The sequence below is a fragment of the Sinocyclocheilus grahami genome, unplaced genomic scaffold, assembly GCF_001515645.1.
Source record: "Sinocyclocheilus grahami isolate Dianchi unplaced genomic scaffold, SAMN03320097.WGS_v1.1 scaffold863.1, whole genome shotgun sequence".
Lineage (NCBI taxonomy): Eukaryota > Metazoa > Chordata > Actinopteri > Cypriniformes > Cyprinidae > Sinocyclocheilus > Sinocyclocheilus grahami.
The window spans coordinates 394,240-407,037 of NW_015506042.1; the positions used below are offsets into that span (position 1 = coordinate 394,240).

A 12,798-nucleotide genomic window follows, 5' to 3' on the forward strand; every position below is an offset into this window, starting at 1 on the left:
TCCACGGTGAAAGCCGATCCGGCGATCCACAGCACTAAGTTGATGTATTCCCTCAGTGACCAGTGGATATCGTCCTCTTTTGGAAGACCAAACAAAGTAGTTTCGCTTTCACAACGAAGCACACAGTGTCTCCACGGCATGGCGGCAGCGGCAACAATACTATAGTGAGAATAAAAGTTACGCCTTCTTTCTTTGCGTGAACATTTGGGTGGCATTATGCAAATCTTCCCACATAGTGAGGTAGATATGTGGGGGCATGTTAGAACGAGCCGTTTTAGGTAGGCGTGGTAAAAAACTCTTAACTTTTATAAAGAATATCTCTTTGGATTTGAGACTTTAGTCTTTGCAACTTTACAGATCTTTATGCACCAAGAGCTTGTAACACTCCAAAGAGAAAGGAAAAATTGAAATCGCATCATATGTCCCCTTTAAGGGAAACGTTCATTTGAGACCTTGGTGGTTCTGACTCTACATTTAGCTAATTTAAAAATGTTGTCTCTGTCTATGCATATACAGGTGGGGAGGAGGCAGAGGATGGGGAAGAGGAAGAAGAGGAGGCCCAAATGCCTGTTACAGATAAATTGACCACAAGTCCAGGAGAAAAGACCCTGTTCTCCATTGAGGAACGGAGCCCTGAATCCAAAGAGACAGATGCTATGGGTAATATGAATTGTATTTTAATCTCAAGTATTTTAATTTACTTTTAAAATAATAGCTCACCCGAAAATGAAAACTCCATCATCATTTACACACTAGCATGTTGTTCCAAATCTGAGGATATTCTTTCAAAATTCACCTTTTGTGTTCCACAGAAAAGAAAGAGATTCATACAGGTTTGGAATGACTTGATAGTTAGTAAATATGGACAGAAATTGTAATGTTTAAAAATGGTTTAAAAACATCTGAAGTTGCTAGTGTTAATTGCATGAACATGAATATTTGAGCTGATGGGATGAAATACAGTATGTTACATAAAATTTTCCTTAATAGTCTGGTCTGTCACTTTGATTTTCTGTCTTTTTACGTGACATTTTACAAAAATTTGTTTTGATTTCCACAATGGAGAGTCAGTAAAGGTTTATTAACTCTGCTTAGCGAATAAATTGGAAAAAAATGGTTAGCATTCCCATCTGTCAAAATGCATGAAGTGAATAAGTGTAGATAGGTCCTGAATCACCATTTCTCTGTTTTCCAGGCTCTAACCTGTTGAAATGTGAGTTTTGTGGTGCTACCTTTGAGACTCGCCGTGGTTTGTCTAGCCATGCCCGCTCTCACCTACGGCAGCTCGGCATTGGCATGTCGGAGAACAGTGGCGCACCCATTGATCTCCTCTACCAGATCACTAAGGAACGCTCCATTGATGCACACTTTACTGGCACCTCTTCTACTGTGGAATCTCCTAAGAAGCTCCAGCACCATGCCCCTATTGTTCCTATACCTAGCCCCACAAAAGATGTTGAAACTGGAGAAGGGCTGCTGGACACCAAGCCCACTGTCCCATTCTCTATTGCGAGTTCCGCTATTAAAGTTTCCTCTTCCCCAACTACTCACTCTGCAGCTGGCTCTCTGCCTTCCTCTCCATTTGTAAAGTCTCGGTCCCCTTCCCCAGTGCTGAGAAAGGCTCCCATCTCTTCCCTACTACCTGTGTCTTCCCCACTGCGATCCCAGGAGCATAAGACCATAGGAAAGAACCAGTCTACAAACCATTCCAGTCCGAACAAACCATTCTGGGCACCACAAGAGACGGATGCCCCATTGAATCTTAGTAAGAAAGCATTTAATGTATTAAATACTAATAAAGAATGTCAACAAATTGTTTGTGATTTGTTTTTGTAGTGTTGTGGTCATCAATTTGTTCCTTTTGCACATTTATTGTCTGTCCTTCTTACAATCTCTTTAACTTTTCTGTTCCTCTCACACTCCTTTCTAGCAATGGATGTGGACTCTAAAGACATTATTTGCCAGTTGTGTGCTGCGTGGTTTGAAACAAGAAAAGGCCTCTCGAGTCATGCTCGTGCCCATTTGCGCCATTTTGGGATTGAGTACTCGGAATCCAAGGGCTCCCCCATAGACTTACTCAACCGGTTCATCTTGACTGATGACTTTAAGCACAGAGCAAATTCTTTTCTCTCAGATGGTCCTGAGGACCTGAGGTCCCAGAAGACCAGCATGACTTCCCTCCAACCCTCCACTTCCCCTAAGAGATGTCTTCCTTCCAGACCTGTCCTATATAAAATGGCAAATTCTTCTATGAGGACAACCATTGGCTCCAAAGCTACCTCCTCTTCTAACCACCCCTTATTGGGCCCACCTCCAAAGAAGCTGAAACCCTCCTCGTTGCAAGTCCTTCGTTTCAGTAGTGGAGAAGTGATGTCCTTTCCTATAGGTAACAACTTTTATGTGTTTTTGCATGTCCTTGTCTATTGTTTGCTTCCTCAATTATGTAAGGTAATTTACACACATAGAGTGACTTAAGTCTGATAAATTGTTCTGTACACTTCTACCAGAGCCAATGAAAGACGTGGGCTGTGAATTCTGTGGAGAACTTTTTGAGAACCGCAAAGGCCTCTCCAGTCATGCCCGCTCCCATCTGCGCCAACTTGGGATCACCGAATGGTCTGTGAATGGCTCACCTATTGACACATTAAAAGAGATTATAGTTCGTCGAGGCCTACCGTCCATCATACCTCTAAAGTCCCCCAAATCTCAGAGCCCAGGACTGTCTCGGCCTGCGCTCCAGTCCTCTTCCCCACCAGGGAATGTGCTTGGGCGCCTGCCTTTCCACTTTGCCCAAACACCTAGCCACGACCAGCCTTCTACCCGCAAAATGTCTCCTTCGACATCCACTGCCAGTTCTTCACCAACCTTAGAGCTGGTTAAACTGAAACCAGAGCCTGAAATAGTAGAGGTTACCATGAAAGGATCAGACATGGGAGTAAATGAAAGCTACAACCCAGAGCCACTACATTCCAGTTTGAACACTTCAGACAATATTTATCCAGTCAACTTGGGTATGTTTTCACACCTGTGATGTGTGTTTGTTTGTTTACTTTTAGCATTTTTAGTGATCTTAATGGATGACTAAATCATTCCCAGCTCAATCTGTTGTCTTTTTACTATCTTTCCTCCTACAGTTATGACTCAGGAGAAGGAACCTTCCCGTGATATTCGCTGTGAATTCTGTGGCGAATTCTTTGAAAACCGCAAAGGCCTTTCAAGCCACGCACGTTCACACTTGAGGCATATGGGTATCACAGAGTGGTCTGTGAATGGCTCGCCCATTGACACACTTTGGGAAGTCATGAGGAGACAAGGCACTACCCCTGCATCTGTTGCCTTGGGCATAAAGGAGGAACCGGGACAGTATGGTGGGATTTCATTGAACAGTACGGGCTATCAGTCCTCTGCTCTGTCCCGCAAGTCACCTCTTAACCTGCTCCACTCTGGTTCACGCCTCCATAAGCATGGGCTGGGAAGCATTGCCTTATCCTCCACCTCACCTGTGGGGAAGATTTTTGGAGTGCCTCCATTGAAGAAGAAGGTGATGTTGGAGGAGGGAGAAAAACTGCTCATCCAATCTAAAAACTTCTTGCCTCCCCCACAGGACTATTCCTTTAAGGGTAAAGCCCCAATGGAGAAGCTTGGGGTAGGCCACATGGGTACGGGTATATTTTTACAAAACTAATTTTTTGGTTCTTTTCCATTACATTGTTTGAAGACATGTTTGCAGAAGAATGACTCTTAAATAAATAAAAGACCCTAATTCAGAATTCCAAGACTTAAAATAGAGCCAATCATCTTGGTGATTATAAGCAAAAAATGATATCAAAACTTACATTGTTTGCTTTCTTTAGATCAGTGTTAATTTCGTTTACGAATAATTTTCATCAACGACATTTTTTTCACCGACGACAACGAGACAATAACGAACTAAAACTATTTTTGAATGACAAAAACTATGATGTAAATCTATTGACATTTTCGTCAACGAATACACTTGCTGCACATGGCATAAAACGTTAAAAAATGTCAATATGTGGGAGTAAGAGAAGAGCAAACATATGGATAAATCTGACAACGCAAGGAAGAGCTCAATTCGGTCCGGTTTTCTTAGCGCAGACACTGAAGCATACACACGGAAAGCGCGTCTCACAGCGCGTCAGTACTCTTTTGCGGCGCATGAACGGAGAATTACACACAAAATTATGTCGAATTGTCCGTTTTGACGAGTATTCACATAAACACAGTTAATTACGTCTGAAGTAAACGTAAACAACAGGGAGAACGTGTATCAGTACATTGCATCCGTGCATCCGGTTTTAAAGGGATGCCCAAACACCTAGCCACGACCAGCCTTCTACCCGCAAAATGTCTCCTTCGACATCCACTGCCAGTTCTTCACCAACCTTAGAGCTGGTTAAACTGAAACCAGAGCCTGAAATAGTAGAGGTTACCATGAAAGGATCAGACATGGGAGTAAATGAAAGCTACAACCCAGAGCCACTACATTCCAGTTTAAACACTTCAGACAATATTTATCCAGTCAACTTGGGTATGTTTTCACACCTGTGATGTGTGTTTGTTTGTTTACTTTTAGCATTTTCAGTGATCTTAATGGATGACTAAATCATTCCCAGCTCAATCTGTTGTCTTTTTACTATCTTTCCTCCTACAGTTATGACTCAGGAGAAGGAACCTTCCCGTGATATTCGCTGTGAATTCTGTGGCGAATTCTTTGAAAACCGCAAAGGCCTTTCAAGCCACGCACGTTCACACTTGAGGCATATGGGTATCACAGAGTGGTCTGTGAATGGCTCGCCCATTGACACACTTTGGGAAGTCATGAGGAGACAAGGCACCACCCCTGCATCTGTTGCCTTGGGCATAAAGGAGGAACCGGGACAGTATGGTGGGATTTCATTGAACAGTACGGGCTATCAGTCCTCTGCTCTGTCCCGCAAGTCACCTCTTAACCTGCTCCACTCTGGTTCACGCCTCCATAAGCATGGGCTGGGAAGCATTGCCTTATCCTCCACCTCACCTGTGGGGAAGATTTTTGGAGTGCCTCCATTGAAGAAGAAGGTGATGTTGGAGGAGGGAGAAAAACTGCTCATCCAATCTAAAAACTTCTTGCCTCCCCCACAGGACTATTCCTTTAAGGGTAAAGCCCCAATGGAGAAGCTTGGGGTAGGCCACATGGGTACGGGTATATTTTTACAAAACTAATTTTTTGGTTCTTTTCCATTACATTGTTTGAAGACATGTTTGCAGAAGAATGACTCTTAAATAAATAAAAGACCCTAATTCAGAATTCCAAGACTTAAAATAGAGCCAATCATCTTGGTGATTATAAGCAAAAAATGATATCAAAACTTACATTGTTTGCTTTCTTTAGATCAGTGTTAATTTCGTTTACGAATAATTTTCATCAACGACATTTTTTTCACCGACGACAACGAGACAATAACGAACTAAAACTATTTTTGAATGACAAAAACTATGATGTAAATCTATTGACATTTTCGTCAACGAATACACTTGCTGCACATGGCATAAAACGTTAAAAAATGTCAATATGTGGGAGTAAGAGAAGAGCAAACATATGGATAAATCTGACAACGCAAGGAAGAGCTCAATTCGGTCCGGTTTTCTTAGCGCAGACACTGAAGCATACACACGGAAAGCGCGTCTCACAGCGCGTCAGTACTCTTTTGCGGCGCATGAACGGAGAATTACACACAAAATTATGTCGAATTGTCCGTTTTGACGAGTATTCACATAAACACAGTTAATTACGTCTGAAGTAAACGTAAACAACAGGGAGAACGTGTATCAGTACATTGCATCCGTGCATCCGGTTTTAAAGGGATAGCAGCCTAATTTAATTGCTATTGTCCTCATTGGTCATTGGTGTTAATCAAGCAACAAAAGAAAGACAGAAAATCACGCACTGCTCTTGACTGAAAACCTTTAGTAGCCCTAAAGATTAATCTAAATTTATTTATAGAAATAAATATGTCTGCATGAAAGAATGAAGAATATGGTAAACAAGTTGCTATAAAGAATGCATAATTAGCCTATATAACCATTGGTATTTCATTAAAAAGAATACCATGTTCTTGTTCTTTATGAGAAGTGGTTTTATTTAATTTTAACATGAAGGCATGTTGTGTGACACCGCAGTTAAATCGGTGTCTATCATGATAAAACCTTAATATCAAACCTATATAATGAGTTTGGACATTTTAGAGAAATGCTTAATAAATGCACTGTAACTAAACCCATTAGATTTTAGCCGACTAAATTTACTGTAGATTTAGATGACTAAAACTAGACTAAAACTAAAAACAATTCAGATGACTAAAATATGACTAAAACTAAATGTCATTATAGTCAAAAGACTATGACTAAAACTAAATCAAAACACTGCTTTAGATGTTTCTGGTCTTATTGTGAACTACTCATTGTTTGCATGTTTGGCACATTATTTCTTCCTTGTTTCCTTGTGCAGATAGTCACAAGAACATTGTGACTTCATCATTTTGTTTTTCCTTTCCAGATGCCAGTTGTGAACTCTGTGGATTCTACTTTGAGAACCGGAAGGCGCTGGCCAGTCACGCTCGAGCACATTTACGACAGTTTGGCGTGACGGAATGGTGTGTAAATGGTTCGCCTATCGAGACACTGAGTGCCTGGATACGCAGCCGTCCACAGAAGGCAGCAGAGATGCAGCAAAGTTATGCACAAGGAGCCCGTTATAACCAAAAGAAGGTATGAAAGCAGCTGGAACAATTTTGTGATTCTTTACTACCCCCCCCATTGAAATTCTGTGGTGCATATTTTAAAAGTTTGCGTTTTAATATCAATTAAAATGACTGTAATTTTTTGCAGAGGTGCAGTTCCGCTCTCTCACTGTCCTCTGACTCTGAACCTACAACTCCTATTCCCCAAAAGCCCGCTGTGGCCAAATGGGCATCTCTCACTTTGCCTCAAAAGAGAGCAATTGGACGGGATGTCAGTAGTTGTTCCTGGGGGTTATCGTCACGGGGAACAGATGCAAAAATCAGGAGTGGAAGTTCCACTCAGCATGGCCTTACTCCACAGCCTGGCAGTCATCGTTCCAATAATGCCCTTCCACATGCTCAGGTGGCTCATAGTGAACTCAACGTGCGTTTGCCACGAGGTCTGAGTATAACTTTACCTTAATCTCTTCCTATTCCTTTCCCCCTATCTACCTGCAAAATTGTACCTAATTTGCAAATTTCTTTCTCTTAAGGATTTGAGAGGCGACCACTTAAACACCCGTCACATGCTGAAGGAGGGGAGGGAGAGAGTGGCCCCCCGAAGCCTCGCTCCAGTACCGTTCCTGCCCTTGTACCAAAGCCCCCCTCCACCCCGCTGGTTAGACTTGTGGGTAAAATTTACTCACTCAAGTGTCGGTGAGTTCCATATTAGATCTGTACTTGCATATTAGATCGATTCCATAACCTATTGAGCTGCCTTGATGTCTACTGCCTACTAGCATGCTAACTGATATGGAGCCTTGTAAGTGACCTGTTTTAGAACAATCTAGAATGGTGGTAATGTTGCTAAGCTAATAACATAATATAATATAATTTAACTATATAATTTATGCATTTAGCAGACGCTTTTATCCAAAGCGACTTACAGTGCATTCAGGCTATACATTTTTTACCAGTAATATTTAACATGATACTCCAATAAATATAAAGAATGCATAATACACATATGTACTAGGTAGAATAGTCCACTTTTTAACTTATTTTGATACTTTACTCTGTTTAGTAAAATATATTTATAATCACTTTAACTACAATTGTAGCAACTCCACGTGGCAACAAGCAGTAACCTTACATCTCTCAGCTCAGTTGATGTTAGCATGTTGCTATATTTGATCAAGTAAGCATAAAAATAAATATTGTACATATATTTTGTGCAATAATAAATTGGTATGGTAACACTTTAAGGACCAGTTCTCACTATTAACTAACATGCATATTACTAGCATATTAGCGGTTTATTAGTACTTATAAAGCACATATTAATGCCTGATTCTGTATGACCGTATTTTAGATCCCTTAATGCTACCCCACTTAACAACTACCTTACTAACTATTAATAAGCAGCAAATGAGGAGTTATTTGAGGCAAAAGTCATAGTTAGTAGCGAGAACTGAACCTTACAGTGTGACCATTGGTATTTTTTATTAGAGCTGTCATATTAATTGTATTTTATATATTATATTTATTGATATGTTTTGCTAAGTAAATAATATTTATAATCGGTATCTCTCTCAACTCAAATTATATGTTATATTTAAAAAAAATTCAGCCTAAAACTATGTATCTGTCTTTTGGAACAGTCTTTGTTATGGGAGCATGTCTATGACTCCTTAAAATTTAAAACATATTGCTTACTCAAGATCATATTCATGTTCTTAGTGACTTTTCGGTGTCTAGATTGTATGTTTAAAAGAGCTGTAAATGTGTAAGCCCTTAGACCAGAGTCATTTATTTGTAAATAATTTATTTTAGGTTTTGTGACGTGGAGTTTCACGGCCCTCTCTCGGTACAGGAGGACTGGATCAGGCACCTACAGCAGCACATCCTCAATCTTAACTACAACAAGACTGCATCACCCGCAAATGACACTCCTGCCCAAAGTGACACTCCTGATCCCAAGCCCCTAGTCTTAGCTGCTACCTCCACTTCCACTACGACCACAGCTGCCGCCACGACCCCGTCTACGCCCTCCCCAAAGCCCGCAACTATGCCCACATCGGCCTCTACACCTACACCCGCTCCCAACCAAGCCTCCGCGGCCACAGCAGAGCCAATTCCTTCTCCTGCTAATTAGGCCATGTGTCCTTCCTACATATGTATGAGATGCCATCATCTTCACCAGTTATTTCCATAATTTGTTTCTGTATTACTCATCTTGATTATTTCAATTTTTGATCAAAGGGACAGATTTTTAGAAAAATCTCAGCTAGCGACCCACTTACCCTGACCTACATCGCAAGCATCTGTTATGATTCGGGCGTGAGGTAGGTGTGTTGCCATGACAGTTCTCATCTCCCTTTCGTCTCGTAAGAATCGGTATTTATGAACAAGAAAAAGTCACAGTATAATGCACTTTTTCATGCATTTATGTTTTGTGGATATGCTTTGTTTTGAAAAGCAGAATGAGTATGTGGTGAGTTCAGTTCTGTAAGCTATTTGGCCCTTATGCCCAATGCCTAATATTTGTTGTTCAAAATGAACTCTCAAAACTGTTTAGCTTACCAAATGTATTCTTAAATTGTCGACAAATCAGAGAATTACAATCAAAACGGCACAGATATAAAACTCAACCTTAAATGGTTTAACTATGAAGCACTTAAACGAAAGGCCTTGACCCCTTGAAACAAAGCTTATCTTATTCAAAGTTTGTAACAGTGATAATTGTCTACAAGCTTGCACTGCCATGCAGTTATCAAAAAATATGAAATATTCGTTTTAAGCAGACACAGATTCATGTCTAAAGGGGACATGCCTTTTCTTTTCTGTTAATGATCCCACTCCAATCTTTGACGTTGATAATCTCAGTTGAATCTTGCCACTTAGAGATGATGATCAAATTTGTCTGGAACCAGTTGCTGCTAAATATTTAAATAAGCTAAGCACACTTAGTTAAATGACCAACATTTGTACAATATGAGCATGCAAATTCTGTCATGCCTTCCAGTTGTGTTCAACCATACGTATTTATGCCTCTGTTGCTTTCTTGGATGGCACATTATTTTGTAGCGCATTTGCACAAGCTTATGCAATGCTTTGCATAATGCTTTGATGAATCCGACCCTAGATCGCTCCATTTTCACAGCAGCTTTCTCGTTAATTCTGTGCTTGGCACAAAGTAAACTCCAAATAAAACAGCCGACGCAGCTGTCTAAAAGTCTTGGTTGCTTTTTAAATGATAATGAAGCTTTCTGAGAAATTGGCTTGGAAAAGTTGATTAAAGTTGATGGCCTGAAGTATTTTAAGCTTATAAAATTAGCTTTTTTTCCCCCAGATGCATTTCAAGAAAACCCAAATGTATGGCTCATCTGAATGTTGAACAAACTGAACTATTTGGCTACACTACATTTGAATGTTTCACAAGAGTAAAAGGTTAATGCACTTTTATCTGTGAAGAATTAGGGAGTGTTTGTGTGTTCAAACTCTTGTGTGTGTGTGTGTATATATAATATTTTTTGTTTTTCTGAGCATAAAGTACTAAATCTATGACGCTTTTTACTTAAAAAGTTTTTCCCTGTACCAATTTGAAAAATGTATACTGTAGAAATATGCCAGTGACAAAATGTGCCAAAGAGAATGTCACGCATGTCTCGGTTGCTTTTGCAAGTTTTTTGCAAGTCCATTGTTTGTCTTAGAGTCGGTGGCTGCAGCAGATTTGCTGCTGTGGATTTGCTTTAAAAAAATATAGAAACTGACAATTGAGTTGTAATATATGAGTATACTATAGAAGTACACCATACTTGTGGTGCCAGGAATCGACTATGATGATTTTTTACCGCAAATGCGGTGACTGCCTCCCAAACATACGAGTGCGTTTGGTTAAATTTCCATATCTGCACAGGAAAGCAATTACAAACCGGTCCACTATGGATGTTTGTTGCAGCTTTCACGATTTAACTCTTGACTGTTAGGCTTTTAGTATTCCAAAAGGGAATAATATTGATATATCTAACCTAACATATGTATAGGCAAGAAGAAGATATTAACAGTTTAACACTTCAAATGTGATCTTGATCATTGTGAATTTATTTTTGATTTTTAATGCTGTGTATTTTTTAATGAGACGTGCGTTCCTTTACTTGCAGTTACATACCAGTGGAATAGATCGGTGTTTTATTTTTTATTCCGTCAGTTTCTCTTTTAAGATACAGGACATTGGTGCTCATGCGGACGAGTGGATGTGAATGGATGTTTAATTGAAGGTTGTTCCAAAGGGAGATTGTCAAGTCCTTATGCAAGGACTCTAAAAACGTGTCTTAAATGCAACTGCTCTGTATGTAATTGGTTAGTTGGGTCATTTTGTGACTGTTGCCCAGTTGGCATGTGCTTTACAGCTGATGGTGTACACTCTTAAAAATAAAGGTGCTTCACGATGCCATAGAAGTACCTTTTTGTCTAAATGGTTCCATAAAGAACCTTTCTGTTTCACAAAAGGTTCTTTGGGGCGAAAGAAGGTTCTTCAGATTATAAAAAGGTAAGAAAGAGATGGTTCTTTAAAGAACCTTTGACTGAATGGTTCTTTGTGGAACCAAAAATGCTTCTTCTATGGCATCGCTTGAAGAACCTTTTGAAGCACCTTTATTTTTAAGAGTGTATGTTCTCCTAAAGATCTCCTCAGCTGGTTTAGACTGCAGTCTCCGTACAAGTATTTGTGTGTATGAGAGAGATGAAAATACTTTTTGTGGCTCAAAGAGAGAAATGCCATGGAAGTGTTGACCAGAGGAAGATGCGTGTGAATCTGCTCTTGAATGAAAATCATTAAATGTGATCTGAAATCTCAGCAAATTGTTCATGCATCATTTTTGGATTCATAACTCAAGAGGATGATCAACAATGGCGTAATTTCATTGGACAGAGCGTGACGTTCCTTTGCATAGGTCTTATCAGCATTGGGACTGTTGTAAACAGTACGACAGCAAAACAAACAGCTGGTAAATGATAAAAGTCGACGCGATGGGAACACAGTGATAACAAGCTTCCTGAACTGCTGTACTATGTTTGTAAAATGCATGCTGCTTTTCATGAATAGGGCACAAATCCCATGTTATTTATCGTGAGAACTGTTATATATGGTAGACAAACTATTACATAAAATTAGCTTCCTATGAAAAGCATTTTTGAACACACTGTACCCAATATGTAGGCCAAAATCAACATGGTGATTTGGTCTCTCCAGTTTTTTTACTATCCAGCAATTAAAATCATATATATATATACACACATATATAAACATGATTTATGCTAAGTAAATGTGGTACATATTACAAACACACAGATGAGGGCGCTATTGAACGTAACAGTATTTAGACGTGGAATATTTTGTCAATATTTTTATTTTTGTGTGATAGTTTGACTGTAGTTTCTCTTCATAGCTGGATGCATACAGAGGCTTTTAAGGCAGGAAGTGTGGGAAGCATTCCATGTTCAGTGATTTTGTCCAATTCACATTCTCAAATAGAACTGATAAAATGAGTCCAGTTGGCCTTCTCTTTAGATAAACATATCTGAGCACATGGCATTTCAAACCAATCTGATTTGCATGCCACCCAATCCAGAAAGGCTTTAATGTGATAATGGATATTTATGAATTCATGCACTTCTCAGTTTGTCAATAGCAAAACGTGTACAAGAGACTTATTCAAACCATGAAGGAGTTTATTGTAGTACTCTTGAGAGTGAGCTGTCTGATATATTATATGCATAATTATATGGTGTGAATAATCTTAGGACATTTGCACGGAAGGAAGAAAAGACGCAGACATTTCCCAGGAACCTCTGCGTTAAATAGAAGCATAGATGAGCTACTGTGGAGGGGGGTGTATATGTCAAACTAAAACATGAATGCACCCGTAAAAGCCAAACAATGCCAGATCCTGAGCAAAGGGGCGGAAACATGGCGAGATGATATGAGAGATCTGGGTCTGACAGGATGGGGAAATAGCTCAGACATAAACTAAACTGACACACTTGTGTCTCTTTTAAGTAGAGAAAAATACCA

The 12,798-nt window shown here is 39.8% G+C and overlaps 1 protein-coding gene across 1 annotated transcript in view; it reads left to right on the forward strand.

Moving 5' to 3' along the window:
* Positions 1-10,957, forward strand: part of LOC107563237 (protein Wiz-like) — a 26,464-nt gene extending 15,507 nt beyond the window's left edge. Inside the window, exons 9-17 of the mRNA XM_016248052.1 lie at positions 517-660; positions 1,196-1,765; positions 1,931-2,386; positions 2,508-3,011; positions 3,135-3,659; positions 6,560-6,771; positions 6,892-7,183; positions 7,277-7,439; positions 8,556-10,957. Of these exons, the coding sequence (XP_016103538.1) occupies positions 517-660; positions 1,196-1,765; positions 1,931-2,386; positions 2,508-3,011; positions 3,135-3,659; positions 6,560-6,771; positions 6,892-7,183; positions 7,277-7,439; positions 8,556-8,877 (3,188 nt within the window). The 3' untranslated portion in view covers positions 8,878-10,957. The remainder of the gene's footprint in view (positions 1-516; positions 661-1,195; positions 1,766-1,930; positions 2,387-2,507; positions 3,012-3,134; positions 3,660-6,559; positions 6,772-6,891; positions 7,184-7,276; positions 7,440-8,555) is intronic.
* The last annotated feature ends 1,841 nt before the right edge of the window (positions 10,958-12,798 follow it).